The sequence below is a fragment of the Sarcophilus harrisii genome, chromosome 5 (assembly GCF_902635505.1).
Source record: "Sarcophilus harrisii chromosome 5, mSarHar1.11, whole genome shotgun sequence".
NCBI lineage: Eukaryota > Metazoa > Chordata > Mammalia > Dasyuromorphia > Dasyuridae > Sarcophilus > Sarcophilus harrisii.
The window spans coordinates 146,186,426-146,211,835 of NC_045430.1; the positions used below are offsets into that span (position 1 = coordinate 146,186,426).

Here is a 25,410-nt window from a genome sequence, read left to right on the forward strand (position 1 = left end):
AATGCTGTAAAGTTACCCATGCATATATCCTGTAAATAAAAGGCTATTAAATTAAAAAAAAAAAAAAAAAAAAAGAAATGACCAACAGGATGATTTCAGAAAGGCCTGAGAGATCTTAACTAACTGATGCTGAGTGAAATGACCAGGACCAGGAGATCATTATATACTTCAACAACAATATTATATGATGACCAGTTCTGATGGACCTGGCCATCCTCAGCAACGAGATCAACCAAATCATTTCCAATGGAGCAGTAATGAACTGAACTAGCTAGCCTCAGAGAAAGAACTCTGGGAGATGACTAAAAACCATTACATTGAATTCCCAATCCCTATATTTATGCCCACATGCATTTTTGATTTCCTTCACAAGCTAATTGTACAATATTTCAGAGTCTGATTCTTTTTGTACAGCAAAATAACGGTTTGGTCATGTATACTTATTATGTATCTAATTTATATTTTAATATATTTAACATCTACTGGTCATCCTGCCATCTGGGGGAGAGGGTGGGGGTAAGAGGTGAAAAATTGGAACAAGAGGTTTGGCAATTGTTAATGCTGTAAAGTTACCCATGCATATAACCTGTAAATAAAAGGCTATTAAATAAAAATAAAAATTAAAAAAAAAAGTGGAGCATAATATCAAGGGGTTTAGAGATTAAGAGCAGGGAGCTAAGGGAGAACATGTTGAATTGCCTCAATTTCCTCCATAAAATAAATGAGCCTCTCAGCTGAGGAGGGAAGGAGAAATGTGTGGGGAAATCAAAAGGAGAAAAACTTCTGCAGGAAATAAGATAGGGAATCGATTACAGGAGCATTATATAGAAGAGCTAGGGATTCCTGGGCCCCAGCAATTTAAAGTGAAGGTATACATATGTGTGTGGACTGGAAATCTGAGTAAATTCAAAACATAAGTAGCTTAATATCTAATGCTGACTTCAAAATTAACACTGATTTGGAACACAAAGTTTTACAAAAATGAATGCTGAAAACTATCTTTACATGTATTTGGAAAAATAAAAACCTACTGAGCAAAAGAAACTAACATTGACCAGAGGCAGGGTTTTGAGGAAAGATAATGAATACTTAAACAGACATAGCACTGGACTCAGAATGAGAAAGACAAGAGTTGTATTCTACTCAGATACTCCCTTGGCTGTGTGAACCTGGACAAATCACTTAACCTCTGAGTGCCAATTTCCTTATCTGTAGAATATAAATAATGGCATCTGCCTTTATGAGGCTGTTATGAACATCAGATGAGATAATATATAACGTGCTTTGCAAACATATAAATATAAAATATATAAATATTAGTTATTAAATACAAAAGAATCAGTAAATATACAATAACAAGAGAAATTACTACTTTCTTCTTGACCACTAATCATTGAAAACCCAACAATTTTTTTTAAATTAAAGAATTTAAACTATTCAGGAGGAAATACCTTTAGCAACAGATCTATGATTTTGCTATTCATTAATATACCAACTATCACTAACTTTTAACCTTGTGCTGGTTAAAATCTGTGGAACAGGAGAGGAGTAGAGCAGGCAACTAGATGTCTCAGGTCACAGAATACCAGCCCTAAGTCAGGAGGACCAAATCCACACACTCAAGACAAGCTGTGTAATCCTGGGGAAGTCACTTAAGCCCAAATGCATAACAGAAAAAAAAAAAAAGGGAGGTGGGGTGGGGGTGGGGAAGAGAAGTGTTAAAATAACCAGGTAATTATAATTTATAACTTAACTATCAACTCTAAAAATCTGGTTCACTGAGAATGTACTTCAATTCAATTTGACTTGGGGACAGGAGTTGAATCTGTAATCTGATTGAGACAGGGCAACATCTGGTAAAGAACTACCTCTACTAATGCAGGACCTCCTCTTTTTTAGCAATTTATAATCTTAAATCACACTGAGAGGTTAAATGCTTTGGCCTGAGGCCACATTATCAGGTATTAGAATCAGACTATCCATTATCCCAAAGATGACTTTATTGATAATTCATTTTGTTAAGTGCTTATTAGCCAAAACAAAGGAAAGCTTGGTCTACTGAAAAAGGTGTTAGCCTTGAAGTCAGGAAGATCTGGATTCAAGTTCTGTCTCATAAATATATATTATGTGTATGTGTGCATATACAGGCACATACACACACATATTGCTGCCACCAAACCTAATAGCTCTTTTCCACCAGGACTTCCTTCTTATCTACTAATGAATATTATCCATCAGTTCCATCAACTTACATTAGGAATATATAGCTAAGTATTAAACAAGAAAAGTACAGTTGTATGGTCATAGTTTATGATTAAAAGGTCATGCCACATGAAATGATGTCCCAATGACAAGGAACCAGAAGCCGCCATCAAAATTTAATGAGTTAAAGAGGCAAGGACTACAGAAAAAGCTCAAGGATCTACTTAGTTACATTTTCATGTGATTTAACCACACAAATATCTAATGCTCTTCAAGCTAAACACTTGAATTCTTTGGATATATTTTTAAACCTGTTGCCTCATAGAAAAAAAAGAGTAACAAACATAAGAAAAATTTTTAAAGCTGTCTATACAATATACTAATTTCGAGTAATCATTTGTAGGCAGGAGATAAGGTGCTATCTTCAGGAAGAAAAAACCTGATCCTGAAACCTGAATTCTAGTTCCAATTCTACCACTATTTCACTTGTCAATTTGATATGCTATGCTGGGCAGGTCATTTAACTTTTAAGTCTCAATTTCCTCATTTACAAAATGAAAAGGTAGATTAGATAAAGTCACTTATCTCTGCTTTAATTAATATTTCAGAACTATATAGTTTTATCTGGGATTATTTTACTATTTATATATGGTTTAATCATCTCAAATTACAGGAAGTCTGTCTCAAATATAAGATCAGTTCCCAACAGGACAAATGAAAAAATGAAAAAGCCCAATTGAGAAAAATAATTTAACAATATTTTAAAGTCAAGTTCTTTGTAAATACAGAATATATGTAAAAATAACATTTTAAAAAAAGAAAACTTCTCTCTCTTTCTTAAATGGAAGTCTATCAAATCCATCACAACTTCTCCATTTCCAATTTACTATTTCAGACACTGCAAACAGCTTCCTAATTGCGTTTTTTTTTTTGCTTGTGTCCCTTCCATTCATTCTATCCTCCATACAACAGCTAAAGTGATTTTCCTAAAACATAGAAATGACCATACTATTCTTTCTACACCAATTCCACTGGGCCCTTCTTACCTTGAGGATTCACACACACACACACACACACACACACACACACACACACACACTCTCACCCACACCCCACATGCAAATAATCTACTATTTGACATTTTAAACCCTTTACAACCTGCTTCCAACCTAAATTTCCCATCTTTATAAGATTTATACTTTATAAGATCATTACTCCCTTTTATGAACAATGTGATCCAGCTAAACTGACCTTTTTATTATTCCTTACACACAATCCATCTACCACTTCCAACATCTACACACTGGCTGTATTCTCTGTACCACTCCTCATATGCACCTCTGAGAATCCTTAGTTTCCTTCAAAGTTCAGTTCAAGTTATGTGAAGCCTTAACTAATTCCCTATAGCTGCTAATATGACTGTAAAAAGTTTAATTTTCATATATTTACATATGTATATGTGTCTCCTAAAAGAATAAGACTTCAATGAAAATAAAGAAGTCTTCATTTTCTTGTCTTTATATATCCTCAGTACCTAGCATATAGTATGTAGCATGTAGCAGGAACTTGCTGATTGAAATATTTATTTTTAAATCTAAGTGCGGGCATTTACAACAGCCTCTTAAGTTATTGCTGCACAATGGTTACTCAAATGTCTATATTTCCAATCAAATATCCATAACTGAGAATATATTAAAATAAGAGAAACTAAAGGGCACAAGGAGAGAGACTTAGAAGGAAACTCTTTTCTCTACACCTTTTCGTTAAAATGGGACAAATGTATCATATCTATCCACAGAAGTTGGTTTCACTGCAGCCAAATGAACAGTTTGAAAATCCAACCACCACAGAGTTAGATTTAGCCTTTTCAAGCCTCTGATTTCTATCAGAGGCAAGTCAGTGATTCCAAATGCACCTTTAGTGGACAGAGGCCACAAATAAACAATTTTTTAAAAGCAAGACTTAACAACAAATATAGCAACCTAGTCTTTGACAAACCCAAAGACCCCAGCTTTTGGGATAAGAACTTACTGTTTGATAAAAATTGCTGGGAAAATTGGAAATTAATATGGCAGAAACTAGGCATTGATCCACACTTAACACCGTACACCAACATAAGGTCAAAATAGGTTCATGACCTAGGCATAAAGAATGAAATTATTAATAAATTAGAAGAACACAGGATAGTTTACCTCTCAGACCTGTGGAAGGGGAAGGACTTTATGACCAAAGAAGAACTAGAGATCATTACTGATCAAAAAATAGAAAATTTACCAAACTGAAAAGTTTTTGTACAAACAAAACTAATGCAGACAAGATTAGAAGGGAAGCAATAAACTGGGAAAATATTTTTACAGTCAAAGGTTCTGATAAAGGCCTCATTTCCAAAATATATAGAGAATTAACTCTAATTCATAAAAAATCAAGCCATTCTCCAATTGAAAAATGGTCAAAGGATATGAACAGACAATTCTCAGATGAAGAAATTGAAACTATTTCTAGTCACATGAAAAGATGCTCCAAGTCATTATTAGTCAGAGAAATGCAACTCTAAGATACCACTACACACCTGTCAGATTGGCTAATATGACAGGAAAAAATAATGATGATTGTTGGAGGGGATGCGGGAAAACTGGGACATTGATGCATTGTTGGTGGAGTTGTGAACGAATCCAACCATTCTGGAAAGTAGTTTGGAACTATGCTCAAAAAGTTATCAAACTGTGCATACCCTTTGATCTAGCAGTGTTACTACTGGGCTTATATCCCAAAGAGATTATAAAGAAGGGAAAGGGACCTGTATGTGCACGAATGTTTGTGGCAGCCCTTTTTGTAGTGGCTAGAAACTGGAAACTGAATGGATGCCCATCAGTTAGTTAGAGAATGGCTGAATAAATTGTGGTATATGAATATTATGGAATATTACTGTTCTGTAAGAAATGACCAACAGGATAATTTCAGAAAGGCCTGGAGAGACTTGAGTGAAATGAGCAGGACCAGGAGATCATTATATACTTCAACAACAATACTATATGATGACCAGTTCTGATGGACCTGGCCATCCTCAGCAACGAGATCAACCAAATCATTTCCAATGGAGCAGGAATTTACTGAACCAGCTACGCCCAGAGAAAGAACTCTGGGTGATGACTAAAAACCATTATATTGAATTTCCAATCTCTATATTTATGCCCACATGCATTTTTGATTTCCTTCACAAGCTAATTGTACAATATTTCAGAGTCTGATTCCTTTTGCACAGCAAAATAATGGTTTGGTCATGTATACTTATTGTGTATCTAATTTATATTTTAATATATTTAACATCTACTGGTCATCCTGCCATCTGGGGAGGGGTGGGGGTGAAGAGGTGAAAAATTGGAACAAGAAGTTTGGCAATTGTTAATGCTGTAAAGTTACCTATGCATATAACCTGTAAATAAAAGGCTATTAAATTTAAAAAAAAAAAAAAAAAAAGCAAGACTAAGTATGGAAATCCAGAGTTATGGAATACAAATTCTTAAGCCCACAAATACATAAGCACATGAAAGACATTAAATGCTTACAAATTAAGCAATTAAAAACCTCTATGAATCTACATGAACACTATTTCAAAATTGTTTCTGGACAAAAAAACAAGGAACAACTTTAGACAAATAGAGAACTAACCCTCCTAAATGTCAGGTAAGGAAAAAATAATATCAACCAAACTGATTTACAGATTTAATGTAATAAATAACCAAAATAAAACAAAAAACATAGGCACAAAGTTCTCAGAGAAAAATAGAGGGAAAGAATATCAAAAATTACAAAGAAAAAAAGGGTAAAACAGGATTTGCACTAACTTCATTTGTATTTTAACAAAGTAATCATAAAACCTTTCTGGAACTGGAAAGAAAGAGAGAGAGAAAAGAGATAAAAGGGGGAGAGAGAAAGAAAGGGAGAGAGAGAAAAAAGGGGAGGGAGAGGTATGGAGGAGAAAGAGGAAAGAGGGATAAAGAATGAATAATAGAAGAAAACAGAGTCCTGATACAAATGAGGCAAAAAGTCCAAGTCTAAGGAACATCGGGAAATATAAATTTAGTGAAAACTGCTGAGAAATAAAAGAAAAAATAATTGAATCCGTATCTCATACAACTATAGTAAACACACTCTAAAAATATACATCATTTAAAAATTGGGGAGAAAGAAAACTATTTGTCTCCAACAAGGAGGAACCTTTTGTATCAGAGGAAATTATTGCAGACCAAAGCTGATGAGTTTAACTAAACAAAGATAAAAGGACTTTGCGTAATAAAGCATTAATCTCTAAAAATAAAAGCAAAAGGGAGAAAAACATGTGCAGCTAAAATAATCTATCACATAAAAAGTTCTGACACAATATGTAAAGAAAACTAGCTCTTATCTATAATAGTTAATACACACACTCCCAATGGAGAAATGGTCGAAGTATAACAAAATAAAACATAACTATGAATTATTGTACTTTAATTGTTGGGATATACTGCTATAATACATCAATGTGTCTATCTAAATATCATCCTCCATGTCTTGTAACAAAAATTTTCACTCTTGTCCCTCAAGATCACTGGTTGAAGTGGAACAGTTTGCAACATCTCTGGTTCCCCAGTGTCACTTCCAGATTCTATTTCTACAGTCATCATTCAGTAATCTTTCCTTCTTTCAGATCCATTCAAATCTACCATTCCAATCAAAATTCTGCAATCTGTTGTCTGACTTATAGGACACACTCCTTGCTACAATGAAGTCACTGATTGGCAGCGTAGGATAGAGAAAGGGTAGTAGATGTTTGCTGACTGAAAATATGTACATACATATATATATTTTTAAAATATCAATCTTGAACGAGTAAAAAAAAAATCAGTGAGTTGCTTATCAGTGTATTATCACCCCTTCAAATCCTTGAACAGTAACAAAATTATCTACTTCAAAATGATAATTTTTTTAAAACCTCAATGATTTTTCTTAAGTCTTTCTAAACCCTCTATTTACTGAGTCATTTATGGTGGAAAAAAGAATACATTAGTTTCCTTCTGGTCATTAAAAGCTGTGATCTTTGTTCTGATACATGTAAAAAATACACTGCTCTGATTGTATTTCCTATGTTTATCTGAAAGTGCTCAGTAATTAAGATCTATTTAAAAAATAAATGACTGATTTTATAGTCAATTCTCTTTTTAAGTTGTGCTGTGTACATGAAAAAAAAAATTTTTGATCTTTATCTAAGTTCAAAATAGGTAAAAAACAAACTGACAAAAGAAATGCTTTACCCCTTACCAGTTTCCTCAACTTCGACATTAATAAGGAATGTGATTTTTAATAATTGCCAAACATATCACACTTTACTACCACAATTGTCCAATTTGTGATTATGACTAAACATTTAATGTTATAGATTTTATAAAGAAAAGATAAAATATTCCTTAATTCATAGAATTAAAGACTTGTAGATGAAAAGGATTTGACATCTTAAGACAGTTATAGAATCATAGATTTAGAACTGGAAGAGTCCTTAAAAGCCATTCATTTCGACTCCTTTATTTTACAAGTAACTGACTTGCCCACAAGTTCATGTAGGAAGAAGTTGTAGAGCAAAGATGAACTTTTACTTTTTTGAAAATAAGGAAATTAAAATCAAAAAGTAAAGTGACTTATCCAAGTAAATATATAAATGATGGGATCTATGACTTGGAACAGACCCCAAAATTCCTTGTCTGGTATTCTCTAAACTACACATTGAGAAGATTGAGACATACAAATAGGTCTGTGTAATTAAAAAAAAAAAAAAAAAAAACTTTAAGTCAGACTGTGTGGAACTATTCTCCACTATAAGCAAATTATGTATCTCTGCTTCAGAATGCTTGTTCTAATAGACTTGATGTATTTCCCCTCCTCCCCATCTCAAATGAAAATTTAGCTCAGTCCTATATATCTAGATACTAAATAATTAGATGTCTTACCAATGATTGTTAGTTAGTGTGTCAAAAACTCACAGTGGTCTTGCTAACTATTAACTATAGCAGTGTTCCACTCCTTTTGAATCATTCAGCTTAATAAAATCATTCATCTAAGAGTTTCCAATTTTATGGGGATTAGTGAAAATAGCACTGAAAATGCCTAAAGTCAGGAGATAGAATGTTTTGTGTAAAGACAAACAAGGTCACTATCAATGAATCAAAGAATAGTGGTAGAATGTAACAGAACTGAAAAGCAGAAGGGGATGCTTTGAGCCCCAAACAGTATTGTATACTTGATCCTGGAGAAGGCAGACAGCCAGTAGAGACTATCAAGTGGTAGGAGTTAAGGGGAAGATATGACATGGTTGGGCCTGTGCTTTAGAACAGTTGGAAAGAGGATGGACTGACAACAGGAAAGATTTGTAGCAGGCCAACACAAAAACAGGCTCTTGCAATTGTCCAGGCATTTAATGTTAAAATGTAACAGCAGTATCAGAGGGGAGGAGCTTGGAGGGGGTGTGTGGAGAGGGGGGTAGCAAGATGAGGAAAGATAAAATTGACAGTCCTTGACAACATATTAGATGAGGTGGGAGAAGAGCTGAGAATGACACCTAGGTTACAAGCGTGGAAGAGTATAAAGATGGTGGGACCTTCCACAGTGATGAGCTTGAAATGGGGGCACAGTTTGGGGCATAAAGATGCTAAGTTCAGTTTTGGAGTTTAAGATGCTTAATAGACATCTACTTGGAGAAATCTAATAGGAACCAGAGATTTAAGGTCAACAGAGAAGTTAGGTCTGGAAAGGGAATCAATCAGAAAAGAGGGATAATGATAAGATCAACAAGTTAAATGGCACAGAAGAAGAGGGCACAGGATTGAGACAGCTGATAAGCAAAGAAACTCTTAACTTGATACTTTTAGAACTTGAACCAGTTTGCTACTCCTAAATTAGCCTAGAACACTGCTTCTATAGCCTCATATTCATACTGAAGACAGACTTACTGTAGTCACCCAATGATGAATTTTAAGCCTCTAGTATCTTAGGATTCTAGGGCCTTTATCACCATCTCTGTGTCCCCAGTAGCAGGGATTACAGATATGTACAATCACTCCCAGAAAAGCTCTACTGTAACATTCAAGAGATAATGTTTTTAAAACATACTTCTTTTAAAGCCCCACAATTTGGAAATTCATTCATTAGATCCTTATTTTATGTTGTACAATATACTAATTTTTTTATTCAAGTATTTCATAGAAATTAACACAAGGAACTCAAAGCATATAACAAATTTTGTTTTTACAACAGGTATCTTTTTTAATCGTGGAAATTATTTCATAAAAATTAAGCAACTGGCACGGTTTCCATAAGAAAGGTCTGTTACCAAGACCCTCCCCTACTGAGTTGAAAGCGGTGTAATTTAGGTTTTCCTTTTTAGTTCCACTTGGCAAACTCAATTTTACTTTACATCCCACTAATACTATTCTTTATAATTTCAGTCTTTCTATAAATAACTTCCTTAAAGCTGCTAAGCTTTCTTCAGAGGCCTCATTTTACTATCAATGGTGACTCAATTTTTCTGAGTTTTGATTGCACAAAGAAACTGTGTTTTTACTTTAGCATTTTGGACTATGAGGGGGAAAAGGATGGGAATACTGAAGGAAGTCAAGCAATTTCCACAAATGGAAAAAAACTTAGAAGCCATTTTAATCCAGCTCATACATGAACTTTAATACATACCTGACATGTGATCATACAAGCTTTTAAAGACTTTTGGTGAGAAGTTTTTTCCTTACAAGTGTAAATGTCTATTTGTAACTCCCATTCATTGTTCCAAGTTCTGCCTTCTGTGATCATGAAATATAAATCTGATCTTTCTTCCACATGATAAACCTTGAAATATTTATTAATATTATGTCCTTAATAAGTCTTATCTTTTCCAGGCTAAACATTCCCAATTACTTTAATGATCTTTAGATAATATAATTTTACTATTTTGGTTTCCCACTCCTAGATACTCTGATTTAATCAATGTCTTCTCTCAAATGAAAATATCTATTACTGAACACAATTTGAATACTGAACACAAATTGACCTGAACAAATACAATAAAGCTATCCCCCCCCCCCCTTCCTAGTCTAAGGCATTATGCCTCTAAGTTTCAAATTGCACTACTTTTCTAGGCTACCATCTTTCTCTTCCTTTAGTAAGATGTATATTTCATCAACTACACTGCAGAAACACTAAGGAAATAAACTTATTTGTGTGTATACCATTCTGAAACTCCAACAGCATCATTTTGAAATTAAAAAAAAAAATCTGAATATTTAAGTGCTCAAGTTAAAAAAAAAACTCTATATCAATTACTATATTTCTATTTAACTCATGTAAATAATAATGTTAGGAGTAAAATTCCAAATAAGCAAGGGTTTATCATGTGAAACTGTTAAGTTATTTAACAGCTTCCCAGCCCAGTCCAAAGGGACAAATCTGTTAAACTTCCAAAGAAAAAAATTTTGAACTATACTATACTCAGCAGGATAAGATGTGTGTGTGTGTGTGTGTGTGTGTGTATGAATGTACACAGATAAATATAAAGTAAAAAAATTTAAAAATTCAAAGTATTTTTACTGATTATGTACAGGTGCATATTTTTCAGTCAATGGGAGGAATTATTTATGACAAAATTGTTATGTTTGAATAAATCAAAATAGAAATATTCTCAACAAAGGCAATGTATTTAAAATAAAGAATAAAAGATTATGGAAAAGGTGTGGCAAATGAGATTTTAAAAAATCTGACATCTTAAATACATTTAACAAAAATGGGAATTCCTAATCCGTTACAGATGAAGTCAATTAACAATTTTCATGTAAGGAAAACACACTATGAACTTTATTTGAAAAAGTGCTCAAAATTAACAAGAGATGAAAATCAAAAAATCATTCTAAAGTACCAATACTTCACATCTATCTAACTGCAAAAACAACCAGAAGCAATGCAAATATACTCATATTCACTGCTAGCAGAATTGACAACTTATGGGATCTTTTTAGAGTGCTCTGGCCTCTAAATTTTAGTAATTGCAAATTACTGAATTTTAGTAAATTGCAAAAACAATCATGACCTCTGACCTGATAATCCCATTACTAGGAATACATCATGAATTATTATCAAAAACAAAAAGAATTATCTCCAAGATTTTCAAGGCTGCATTATACGATATTAAAAAAATTGGAAATAACCTAAATATTCAACAGTAAAATTATAGTTAAAATACTGTGGTTCAGTAAGGTAATGAAAAAGTATAATGCAGAAACTGAAAAATATGAGAAAAACAAAAAGATCTTAGACGTTATGTTAAGAAATAATAGAAAAATACCAACATTAACATAATAATGAAAAAGAATCGCGAATCAATGGACAAAAAAATTTTTAACAAAGATTTCTCATTTCACGCATGAAATTATTACATAGTTATTAAGGAACTTAATTTTTTGATATTAAACTTTCTAAGAATATTTTGCTTTTAGAAAAACCATGACACTTAAGTCTGAATCTGATAAGATGAATATTGACATGAAGATACTAAAAATTATAAATGCATTCAGTTGAATTTCAAAATGTAAATGTACAGCTTTAAATCCATTCCTATTTGATGTTGGTAGCCCATTACTAGTCTATACATATCCTTTTAGATACTGATTATTCTATCAATCAACATCTACTCTCCTCAACTTTCTTTCACCTAAAATTGGTATTAGATAGCAAAATGAAAATGTGTAGGTCCTAGCCAAAAAAAGAAAAACAAAATTCCAAATTTAAAAAACAAGAAAGATAATCCCAAAGACTCTAGTTCCTTTGCTAAAGAGAAATTAACAATTGGTAGGAATCCATAAATATTAAGGAATATGTCAGAATTACACAAGATCAAATAAAAAGAGGAAATAAAGATTCAAATATAATACTAAAAAATAAAGACACAAAACCAGGAATAACTTATCTTAGAAATCTGAGCATTAAACTTACAGTAAGGGAAAGCAGACTTTACAAAATTGGTTTATGCTACTTGTAGACTCTCAGAAAGCCAAACATAGTAGAAACAGTTTTAACACAGAGCTAAAATAGACAATAATTAATTCTTCTAAATTAAATTATTAATCCTTTTTAAGATGATCTCAGACATTAACCAAAGTTAATATTTTAATTATTTTACCCTGTAATTGTACTTTACTATGTGGGGCAAGAGAGAGAATTCAAGGAAAAGCTTGACCCTTTCTTTAGAGATCATGATGTGCCAGGAATAAATCCAAGGTCAAAAAAATTAGTCCAGAAGCAAGGCTTTCTTGTGGGAGAAGTGTCCTTAAACCCGGATCCTTTTGCAGGAAAAAAAGTCCCCTCAAGGCCAAAGATGACATATACATTATGGTCAGTTTTGTTTTTTTTTTAAACATACATCAAACCCCTCCATACAAGCCAAAAATGGTGGGATTACTATTCTCAAAAAACACAACATTTCATCTCCTGCTTCCATGCCTCTCTTTCCAAGGCCTATCTCCCATTCCTGTAATACATGCCCTCCTCTCCTTCTTTTAGAATCTCTTATTTCATTCAAAGCTTAGATGCCAACTCTTGGATGAGAGCTTTCCCAAGCAAAATTATCTTGTATTTTTTTTTATAACATGTATGTAGTTCTTATGTAGGTGTATGTTGTTTCCTTGGTAAAATGTAAGCTCCCTGAAGTCAGGGACTCCTTTAATTATTTCTCTGTATCCCGAATACCTAGCACGTTCCCCAGAACGAAGTAGTTGCTAAAATGCTTAATAAAATATTAAAATCAAGGGTAAAGTTGGGGTAGAGGTAATTACAAGATAAACTACAATCATCCATGCTCCAATTTTAATTACCAAAAAAAAAAAAAAAAAAAATCAAAATCCAGCTAAATGTAAAATGAAAGAGACATCTGAGACCAAACAGCTCAGCTAAGCAAAATAAACTACTAATATTTACAATAGTTATCATTGCTTTTTCTTCCTACTTTATTCTTTCTTCTAAAAAGAAAGGGATGGGAAAACCAAAAGAAACTTTGTAAAAAGACATAGCAGGTTAAAAAAATAAATCTAATAATCATCTATGCATGTTAATAGGAACAAATATGTTCTTAAAATAGTGAAGGGCAGCACAACAGATCAAAAAGCAACACCAACCCTTTGGTGTTTACAAGAAATACAAATAAAAGACTTAAAAGAATTCAAATGGAAGGTCAACTGAAGTCTTTACCCTTTACAAAAAGTGATCATGTTTTTAATTTAAAGCACAAATAAAATCAATTTAACAGACAAAAAACACCTAAAAATTTCTTTAGAAAACTAACAGGAATAATACAGTCAAAAGTATTGTATATATGCTTTGCAGATGATACAATAAAAATTGAAATCAATAAAGGAAACTTGAAAATAAAGATTAATGAATTGACAAAATTCCAAAAACTACAAAACAAATTAATAATCCCAAACAAGAAGAAATACTCCTCTTGAAAATCAAAGGAATACAACTGAACATAGAAAGAATATGGAAATGATATATCTGAGTTATAATTTTTTTTAAAGATCCATCAAACATACAAACCATTTGCTTTCTGATCAAAAAGTAAAGGAGAATAAGGAGATCTTCTGTGGGTCACTATCAACCTCTCCAAAAAACCCACACAAATATATTACCAAATCTACACAATTAGTGATATTGCCAAACTTCCAAGGGGATTTACTTTGTAGAAAGACAATTTTTGATTTTTAATTAAAAAGCTTTGCACAAATAAAATCAATTTAACAGACAAAAAAACCTAAAAATTCCTTTAGAAAAGTAAAAAATAAATAATAATAAAAAGTAGAAATGAAAGGTTCTTAACAAAGTAGTAAAATATTTTATTCTGGTTAAAAACAAAAATACCTCCCTGAAACAAAGTAGATAAACAAGAATCATGGCAAATGAACAAAGTAGGTCACTGTTCAATAAATTCAAAAGTCTAATCTAATAAATCCAAGAAGTGCTCCCAAATTAACAAGAACTAAAACAAACTGGCAAGCAGGTAAGCAGCAATTAAGTTTTTATTAACATTTCATACCATATTCCAAAATAATTTCCAAGGGAATATGTGAACTTTAAAAAAAATCATAAAAGCAAAACTAGAATAGAAAGAAATCTTTCTCTTCTATAGTTAGAAAATACAAAACCATGATATAGGATAAAGGACAATTCTTTAATGTGAAATTTTAAAAGCTTTAAACATCAATTTAACTCAGTAAAACTGAGTAAAAAAAATGTGTTATTAAAATTTTAACTCAGAAACTCAGTAAAACTTACATGAAAAGATGCATAATGCAACTAGGTATAACTAAAGAGTATACACACTATATACTAAATTAAAAAACATCCAAACTCAGATCAACTGTAGTGATCAAAGAAGTCTGAGTAATGATGAAACATACTTCCTTTCAGTTGAAGGATGCTAAGACCACAGATGCATAATGAGGCAGATGCTTTCAGACCTAAGTCTATGTCAATTTGCTTTGCTCACTACCTGTACATCTTTGTTAAAGAAATGTGGGGACTGGGGTTGAAGGAAGAGGAATTCTAGTAAGTGTCAATGATTCTAAAAACCATTATAGCTTTCTCAGAAGAAAATTATTATAAGTTTCCTATCATAAGCTATAAATTTAATTAAACTAAATAAGACCACAAAATAATAATACTTTGTCAATAATAATAATTATCATTACTATGTAAGTACATCCTCACAATCCTGGTTGTGCTATATTATTAGGTGCTGTTATTACCATATTACAGATAAGGAAACTAAGGCAGAGATCAAAGGTCTTGCCCAGTTACTAAGTGTCTAAGGCCAAAATTGAACTCTTGCAATTTGATTTTCCTACCCCTATTTACTATGCACCTAGCTGCCTCTAAACATCCTCTGAAATACAATACTATAGTAGCAAATTTCCTATCAAACCCAAATGTCTGGTCATGCATTTCTAAGTATTGAACCAAATACTCCCTTGAATATTTTTTTTTAATTCTTAATTTTTAATTCTGCTTCTTCTCATTAAAAAGTAATCTCTAGCTTCTTTTAAAAATGTTGGAGAAGCCAGGCTCAAGCACATTAATCTCCAACTATCAACATTCTAACTTTTATTTTTATAATAGCTTTTTTTTTTTAAATACAAAGACAATTTTCAACATTCATTCTTGCAAAATCTTGGGTTCCAGATTTCTTTCCCTCCCTCCTTCCTTTCCCCTCCCCTAGACAGCAAGCCAATATAAGATGTGCAATTCTTCTAAATATATTTCCACATGTAACATGCTACACAAAAAAATTAGATCAAAAGGAGGGGAAAATGAGGGGGAAAAAAAAAAAAAAACAAACAAGTAAACTAACCACAAAGGTGAAAATGCTATGTTGTGATCCACTTTAAGTCCCTAAAATCCTTTCTATGGAGGAAGATGGCTCTCCATCACAAATCTATTGGAATTGGCCTGAATCACCTCTCAATATAACACTTTTAAAAGACAGAATCAAGAGATCATATATTAAAACTCATTATAAATATGTAATTATATGTAATGGGAAGGCCATTTGGTTTTGAATTGACTAAATTCAGATTCAATAGATTAGCTCTTCTACAACTTTCATGTCAATTTTTCTTTAGGAAGATATCCAACACTTCCTTCACAAATTTCTTATCAAACACTTCACAGAAAGTTAATGTTGATTGCTAGCAATTCATACATTCTTCATACCTTGCTTAATGGGATGAGTCAATTCATTTAAATTTTTATTTTAACTTTTAACAAATGAGGAAAGTAGTAAACCTAAGTTTCTTTCTTTTATGCCCTTAACACAAAATGTTAGGAAGAAAAAAATTCTGCCATTCAGAGAATCCTTATATTCCCTTCAAGGCTCAGTTATGATGCCATTACCTACTCAATTAAAAAGTGTTTTCTCATTTAATTTAAATATTCCTTGATCTCTTTGTTCTTTCCTATGGTTCCCTATCCAAATTAGAGTATTTGGGTATACATGCTGTATCTTGGCATCTCCTTCTCCCCATAAATATAAGCAAAGGGCTAATTCTTTTATCTCTTTTAAATCTTCAGCCAACAACATAGCAGTATCAAATAGTCTTAAGGAATTGCCTGGTGCACCAAAGATTAAGTGACTAGTCCAAAGTCACCAAAGATTAAGTGTCAAAGGACTTGCCTAATAAGCACTCTAAAAGATTTATGGAAGACTCCAAGCAAAAAGAAAAACCTTTTACCTCCTTTCTTGGATGCATATTAGGTCAGGCTAAAACATTTCATTCAAACACTCCTCCTACCCTTATTCATTTATGTAAAAGTTTACAGGCCAAAATAATGGGAAAAAATCTAAATTTTAAAATGTTGTTCCCTGTTATAATTCAACAAAATTACCCTGTACACTATTTCTATACTTTTTCCTTATCACTGCCATGAAATACCATCACTGGTAATGATAACATCAAAGCACACTAAATCTTAAAGATTATCTGAACCTATCTACAAGACTACTCTCATTTGTTCAAATGTATTACTTTAATTGCTATATACTACCCAAAGAAATTAAAACAAGAAATTATTTCTATTAATATAACAAGGACTTGCTACAAACAATATTACAATATAGTGACATTGGCTTTATTAAATTTGTCTAAACCATAAATAAAAATTTGTTTGGAAATTTTTTTTCCCTTAGACTTGATAATCATCTGCAATCTCAATATAACTAACAGTTCCTATAGTTAATTCCTGAGAGGTACTTTTCTGACGTTTCTCTCTATTTTAAGATTTACAAAAGGCTTTTTTCTTACAACAACTTTGTGAGGTGACAGTACAAATATTTTATTTTACAGGTAAGTAAATTGAAGCTTGTCTACTGTCACCTTAGTGTAGGCATCAATAAATGTTAGACATTTTTCAAGATTCATCTATTAAAAACTTCTAGCTCTAGTTCTGCCACTAAAAAGCTGTGCACATTACCTACTCACCTTCAGTTTCTTTTTAAAAAATGATGGTAAAACCAAAGTCATTGCCATGGCACCCCTTTCAAAATAGAGTTTTTAAATCTAAATTAATAATGCTTTCTATAATAAAAATTAGTTCTAAAATCTCACTTCTTTACTTTCCCCCCCCAAGTATATAAGGCTGAATGTAACTCTCTTCACGTCTACCTCCTCCAAAAAAAGACTCACTGACACAACACTTTTCCAGAAATTGTTCCAACACACACACACACACACACACACACACACACACACCCCTCTTCTTTCACAAACTCCAGCCTCACATATTACAAAATCTTTTCCACCTAGAAGGCTCAGTGGTACAAAATGAGTATCTTATTATCTAATAAGTAGAGAATATATAGATCCTTATCTCTACAATTTTGCAAAGAACATTTGATCAAGTCAGAAAACAAGGGTTTGGATCTATATACAATGTAATCTAAAATAAGTTCAAGATCACAATGATGCCCTGGAAAGAATGCTAGATTTGTAGTCAGAAGAATTGAGTTTAAATTCCTGTACTGCCACTATTTCTGTGATCATAGGCAAGATACTTTGGTTCTCTTAAGTCAGTTTTTTCAACTACAAAAATGAACACCTGATAACCTTTGAGTCCTAAATTTATGATTCTATTACAAGAATAATCTTGGCTTGCACATAATCTTTAAACTTTAGTTACGATAATTTAAACGAATCTGTATAATGAATGGGTTACACTAGCTAATTTTTAAGATAAACTCAAGTCCTACAAGCTTATAAATGACTTTCCAAGGCTACAGATAAGTTTTAGAGGTTTTATTTACATATATCCATACATATGGCAATCTCAGGAAGAAACTACATCACAATGTCTGATCAAGAGTAAATACCTTGTCAAAAAATAACAAAGTATGATCTAAATTCTTCCCTTTTGGCTTCAGAGTTGGTGTGATGAAATAGGTCTTAATCATCAAACTTTGAAACTAGAGTCACCAAGCAATACAATTATGGAAGCAAACTGAGATTGACTTTTTTTTTTTTTTTTTTGGATTTCTCTCCCTAAGCAAATGTACTTAGTAACGAAATAGTTTAATTAATAAATTATCCCTGGAAAGCTTGTGTCTAAAATGTGTAGAATTTTTTCTTCCCCAAGGCAATAAGAGAAAAATGGCCCCCAACACAATTCAGTCCTCTAAAACAACTGAAAGAAAAGCCCCAAAAGGTATATCACATTCCCCCCCCCAAAAAAAAAAACTGATACTAGTACTGAGACGCTAACGTTAAGGTAACGATCATAAAACCACAGGTACCAAATCACTTATATAATCCTTTTTCATTAAAAGAAGTGTGAAGAATCTAAGTGAAATAGATAAAAGTATCCAAGGAGAGCTGGAATGACAAGAAAACAAATGATGAGTAAAGATTACAATTCCTCTACTTCATTAGTTAGCACTGGGAGAAAAAAATTATTTCTGGAAGTATATATTTTAAAGTAAATCTTTCATCCATCCTGGTGAAGGAAAAAAAAGAAATTTCTTTAAATTCCAGTTACTGTGAAGAATGACCCAAATTCAAATATTCAACACATTGAAAATTCTTATCAAAAGAAACAAAATAGATATTTTGAGAATATTGAGAATAACTTATTTCATTTCTTCCTAAATATGGCTCTTATTTCTCCAATAAAAACACGGGAAAATAAGGAATTAAATAAACAGATCAAAGAGAAATAGCCATTTCTATTTGAAAGGATTAAACCTTTTGTCATACATTTCTTTCCCTCTTGGGCAAAACTATCACTTTAAAGCCCAAATATACATTTTCGACAAAGACTTCAAACTTTGATCATCAATATCTTTGTTCCTTATCTTATATTACTGGTTTCACACACACACACACAAAAGAAAACCTGAAAAATCACAAAGCTCTATAAAGTTGTCACAATTCATTCTAAGATCTAGGATCCATTGTACCTACATGTGAGTAGGAAGTTCTACTCTAAAGCTACAACCATTCAACCACAAGAATGTTGCTACTTCGCTTCAGTCGAAGGATAACCTGAACCTCAAAAGAAATTCTTCTTTTGGATTATTTCCTCCCCGGCCTTTTCTGTGGATGCCAGGATTACATCTTTATCATTTTCTAAATATAGTTATGGGACTATTTTGCTCAGGAGCAAAATCCTTCCCAAGCAGATCTCACTCTTAACCCCCTCTCCTCAAACCACCACTGGAAGGAATAAGCACTTCCCAAAGTCCCGCTTCCTCTTCCATTCCCCAGACCTCCAGGGTTTCCAACGCCCCAGAGTCTTGCGCAATATCCGTAGGAGCAACAGCAGCCACCGGCCACCTCCCACCGCCTCCTCCCAGGACGGGAAATAATTCTAGAGGGGTCATTGTCCAGGGGAAAAAAAAGGGGGGGGGGGGGAATAGTAAATAGAAGCATGTTGTCTTTATTAACTCTTCTTCTCTAGCTATAACCTCACTGAACTAATCTACCTGCAAATAACTTCATGCCCCCCCTCCTATCTTCTTTAATCGGTACAGAAAAGGGAGGGGGGAGGGAGAGGTTCGAGGGAAAGGGAGGGGAAATAAAGGGGAGGAAGAGTGAGGAAGGTTATCTCCCAGTTCAGGCCTCCAGCCCAGAGTACCATCGCCTCCGCCCCATCAGAACTATTGTTCCCAAGTTCCCCACCCCCACCCCGGATGGGAAGTGATATTCACATCCCCTCCATTGCCTTCAACAAAAAATCCCCTAGGAAAAGGCTTCCTTCAGCATTACTTCCCCTCCCCACATATTCACATCCCCTAAATTGCCTACCACAAAATCCCCTAGGAAAAGGCTTCCTTCACTTTACTTCCCTTGCACAGCACACACTACACACTACACACACACACACATATACACACACACAAACACCCTAGTTACACATTCTCAAATGTGGACTCGGTGGATAAACTATGGAAATTATTGTATACTGAACGTATTAACTCTCAAGGATATATCTTCTCCAAACGTGGGGGGGAAACCCGAGAATCCAGGCATGGTCAAGTCCTTCCCCTCAATAATCACCAAGAGCTTGAAAGACACCTACGAGTTTGATGCGTCCTACAAACCAATTTCACCCATTTGTTTCTTTTCACCCCTAATCTTCCTCCACCTCAGTAACGCCAGGATTGGGGGGAAAGCGGCAACCAAAAGCACCCACTCCTTTGACCCTTTCCAGACACTAAAGGAAAAAGCTATGCTGGCAGAGGAAGGGGGATTCAAGGCAGGAGAGAAGGTGCCAAAGCCATTCACCCTCCACTTACCCAGTCCCCCGTCTTGAGCCTCAGAGTGTCTGAGGCGGGGGTGGTGGGGGAAACAATAGGTGGTCTACAAAAATGAGGGGGTGAAGAAAAGGGGGTAAGAAACACCGCCCCACAGCCACTCCCGTTCCATGAGAGGGGGCTGGGAGAGGGACAAGACTCGGGGCGGCGGCTGCCCCACCCCCGAGACCCAGCCCCCCCCCCCCCACGCCGGTAGGTCGGCGTCTGCCCCTCTGCCCCTGGCTTTGACACCCCCTTCCCAGGCCGGGTAGCCACACAAAGCGACCCCGGGCAGGGTGGGGACAGTGCGGAGCAGAACTCACCATGAAGTCCCGGGCGAAGTTGTCTTCCCCATTGTGGTCCGGACTCTTCATGGCCTGGACCCTCTGGATGAATTTCCTCAGGATTTCCACTTGTTCCATCGCCTCGCGTCCCCCCGGCGGCTGCGGCCGCTGGCCCCCCCGCCGCCGCCCGCCCGCCCGGCGCAGAGCGCGCTCCGTCTTCCCCAGGTCGCTCTCCCTTCCCTTCCCCCCCTCTCTGCCCGACCACCGCCTGCCCCAGCAGCCCCTCCCGCCCACCCGCTCTCCCGCCAAGTCCGGCCGGCAGCGGCAGCGGCAGGGGCGGCACCGGTTCCCAGCTCACACCCGCACAACTTCCAGGAGCTGTACAAGGGAAGCAGCGCAGCGTCTTAGAACCAGCCCCAGCCCCTAGCTGGTTTCATCCTCCTTCTCCGCCCTCCTCCGCCTCCGCCGGAGACGCCGCCGCCGCCGCCGCCGCCGCCCCCGGGACGCGGCTCCCCTAGATTGCCCAGCCCCCTCCGCCCCGCACAGCCGACCTCTTTCCCCAGGCGCGCGTCCCCGCCGCCGCCCCGACGCGACGCGCGGCCCCGCGACCGCAGCCCCGCCCCAAACGGAACTCCCTGTCAATCTTGCCAGCCCTTCTTTTCTCTTCCAATCGTCGATGTAAGTCACGCCCCGCTCCCAATCTTTCAGACTCCAAGTGGCTGGAAGAGGCGTCGGTTGACTGGTGGAGCGATCATCGCTTTCCTTCCGGAGCCGAGGTTCCCACCTCCTCATTATCTTGGTGGTGAATTGGCAATCCGTAGGATATATTCACCCAAGTAAAATAGGCCTCCCTCTGATGGCATAAGAGTTTTTCTGATCTATTAGGGCTCTGCCTTTATGAGGCTCAGGAGGACCTTAACTGGGACGAGAGAATCTTGTTTCCGATACTGAGGAAGAGTACAATTCCGAACTGTTTAAGCTTCCTCTTCCCCCACTCCCTCATCTCTAAGCTGGAACTACAATTCCCTGCATGCAACATTCGCGGCGGGAGGGGAGCCGAAGTCTAGGGACGGTAGTATCTGTGAGGAAGCTTGGAAGAAGTAGGGCTTGCTGGGAATTGTGGTTCTTGTGGCTCTGTCAAAATTTGCATTCCCCAAACAGTAGTAAGATATTAAGCAGCCATTGGATCTTGTGTTTCCCGGTGCACGGATCTTGACCGGTTCAGGAGATGAAGGTAGCTCCCTTCAATCATTCATCACAAAGATGACCCTATTCCCTAGGTTTAGTTGGGGAATGTGTCGACCTTCGGTATGGACAATAACCACAGAAGTGCATTGAATCATAGGATATAAAAAATTTTAGGTACTTGAAAGGATCTTTGAAATCAACTGTTAATCCATTTATAAAATTTTAAAATGCGCAAAAAGGTTTTCTTCACCAGAACTCTGTGAGACCGTCTTATTCCCATTTTAGAGATAAGAAAATGAGAGCTTGGGAGGTTGAAACTACTAATTCCTTAGATATCATAATTTTTTAACTCAACCATCTCACTAAAATCTCCCGAAGATATAAACTCCCGAAGAAAACAAGCACTGGGTTGTAATGGATAGAAAGCTGGTCTTGGACTCAGAAAGTGCTGGGCTAAACCCTACCGCCCTCGGTGCTGTAAATCTCCAAACACTTGGCTGCCAAACTTCTCTTGAGATACACAGAGGTTCCAGTCTGCATTATCAGGAGCTCCCTAAACACATGAAATTATGGGTCCAGTTCAAAAAGTTGTTACTCACATGACATGTTTATATTATGCAGTAGATATAATTTTCAGTGTGTGTATGTGTGGTTTAGAAGGGACCTCAATGCTCATCTAGGCAACGTATGCATGAAAGACATTTAAACATGTATCTGCTTGAAGAGAGACCCGTGCTAAGACAATCCTCATACATAACTGTAATTATAGGAATTTTTTTTCCTGATACCAAGCCTGAATTAATCTCTTTACAAGTTCCACTTGGTTCCTGGTTCATCCTGTAAAGCCAAAAAGAATAAATCTGCTATCTCCTCGATGTAACAGGCCTTAAAATATTTGAAAACAGGTATTCTATTCCTCACTCCCCACCTCCAAGTTTTCTCCAAGTTAAAGAAGCCTCTCTCCTTTAACTAGTCCTCATAGGTCACAGATTCACCAGGCCCTTTACTATCTTGATTGTCTTCCATATACTCTCCACATCCATAATTAAACACAATTCTTTCCATAATGTCTGAGAAGGGCAAAGTATAGTGGGATGATCGCCACCCTATTTCTGAAACCTATGGATCTCTTAATACAGCTCAAGATTGTATTTGGGTTTTTTGGTTACTACAGCATACTATTGATTCGTATTAAGCTTTCAGTTCACTAAAATTTCCAGATCTTTTGAAAAACGACCGTTTAACCATGACTTAAGAGATCTGAAATTAATATTATCTATGGTGTATTTTATATATTTTGTTAAACATTTCCCATTTATATCTTAACCTAGTTCAACTACACTTGTAGTCCTTCAGGCAGCCAATTTGACACCTCTGCCTTTGCCTGTCAAGATTCCAGAGTCCTTTAAATGTTTTTTCTGTATATATGATTGTTCTGTTTTCAGTTATATTTAATCTTATTTTTAAAAACCTCATGAGATATGAAAAGGTGCTCCAAATCACTACTGATCAGAGAAATGCAAATTAACACAACTCTTAGGTACCATTACACACCTGACAGATTGGCTAAAATGACAAAAAAAGATGACAAATGTTGGAGGGTATGTGGGAAAACTGGGACACTGATACATTGTTGGTGGAACTGTCAACAAATCCAACCATTCTGGAGAGCAATTTGGAACTATGCTCAAAAAGTCATCAAACTGTGCAAACCCTTTGACAGCAGTGTTACTACTGGACTTATATCACAAAAAGATCTTAAAGGAGGGAAAGGGACCCACATATGCAAAAATGTTTGTGGCAGCCCTTTTTGTAGTGGCTAGAAATTGAAAACTGAATGAATGCCCATCAATTGGAGAATGGCTGAATAAATTATGGTATATGAAGATTATGGAATAGTATTGTTCTATAAGAAATGACCAGCAGGATGATTTCAGAGAGGCCTGGAGAGACCTATATGAACTGATGCTAAGTGAAATGAGCAGAACCAGGAGATCATTGTACATGGCAACAACAAGACAATACAATGATCAATTCTGATGGATGTTGCTCTCTTCAACAATGAGATGATTCAAACCAGTTCCACTTGTCCAGTAATGAAGAGAGCCATCTACACCCAGAGGGAGGACTATGGGAACTGAGTGAGCACCACAACATAGAAAAAACTCTTATTGTTTGCTTGCATTCTTGTTTTTCTTCAGGTTTTTTTTTTCTTTCTAGATCCAATTTTTCTTGTGCAGCAAGATAACTGTATAAATATGTATACATATATTGGATTTAACATGTAATTTGGCATATCTAACAAGTATTGAACTACCTGCCATCTAGGGGATGGGGGGAAGGAAGGAAAAATTTGGAACAGAAAGTTTTTCAAGGGTCAATCTTGAAAAAATTACCCATGCATATGTTTTGTAAATAAAAAGATATAATAAAAAAAAATATGAGAACAATACAAGGCAATTAGGTCTGGAAATTAAGAAGATACTGGTGACTATGAAGAGTTCAATCAGAAAAACAGGCATACACTGAGAAAATTATCAACTAAAGTAAAAAGAAAATAGCAAGGAGATTGGAGGGAGGGGAATCAAGTCAAAATTTTATTTTTTCTTTTTCACAAGATAGGAGAGGCCTATGTAAATATGAAAAACATATTTGAAGGACTCAGTGGACAGAGAATTTGAAGATATTAGTTACTGGTCTTTCAAGGATTTATATCCTCCTTCTATCCTCTGGTTATATTTTTGATTATTTCATTGCTCATTAGCCCCACTATTTGGAATAAGAAGAAAAAAACAAAGACAAATCAGCCATTCGACTACTTTTCTAAAGCTCTCGCTAAATTTTAGGTGAGAAAGAGGTTGAACCTATTTGTCCAAGAGATATCAGATTCATCTACCTATGTTGAGTTTATAGTACCCTTTTCTTCACATTAACTGGTAATGTTTTAAACTTAGATAATTTTAATTTTCAAAACATCATTATGATCTCATAAAATTTAGCATTATGTGACTCTCATAGCATAACTCTAAATCTATGAATTACTTTTATTGTGTTTTTATGCATCTAGGAAGCAGTTTGATAGAATTTCCCTCATAGATGAAGAAACTAAAGAACAGAGATTTGAAATGACTTATACAATGTTAGAAAGTACATGACAGAAGCAAGACCAGAAACCCACAGGGCCTGAGTTTCCAGCTTGTTGCATAAACCACTGAGTCATTATGCTTTTATACTGTAATAATTTATGTGAAACTAGAAAAGGAGATTAAATCTATTCCTGAGTATCTCCCTAGCAATACCTTTAAAGAAGAATCCATCTTAGAGAGACAGACACATAATAATAGATAAATAACAGACTAGATTAGATTGATAAATCATAGATTAGATGAC

The 25,410-nt window shown here is 35.2% G+C and overlaps 1 protein-coding gene across 2 annotated transcripts in view; it reads right to left on the minus strand.

The window, feature by feature from the left end:
- PTPN12 (protein tyrosine phosphatase non-receptor type 12) overlaps positions 1–21,036 on the minus strand; it is an 83,866-nt gene extending 62,830 nt beyond the window's left edge. For both annotated transcript variants that reach the window (XM_031938686.1, XM_031938687.1), the window contains exon 1: positions 20,872–21,036. In XM_031938686.1, coding sequence (XP_031794546.1) covers positions 20,872–20,970 — 99 coding nt within the window. In that variant the 5' untranslated portion in view covers positions 20,971–21,036. The remainder of the gene's footprint in view (positions 1–20,871) is intronic.
- Positions 21,037–25,410: the final 4,374 nt, after the last annotated feature.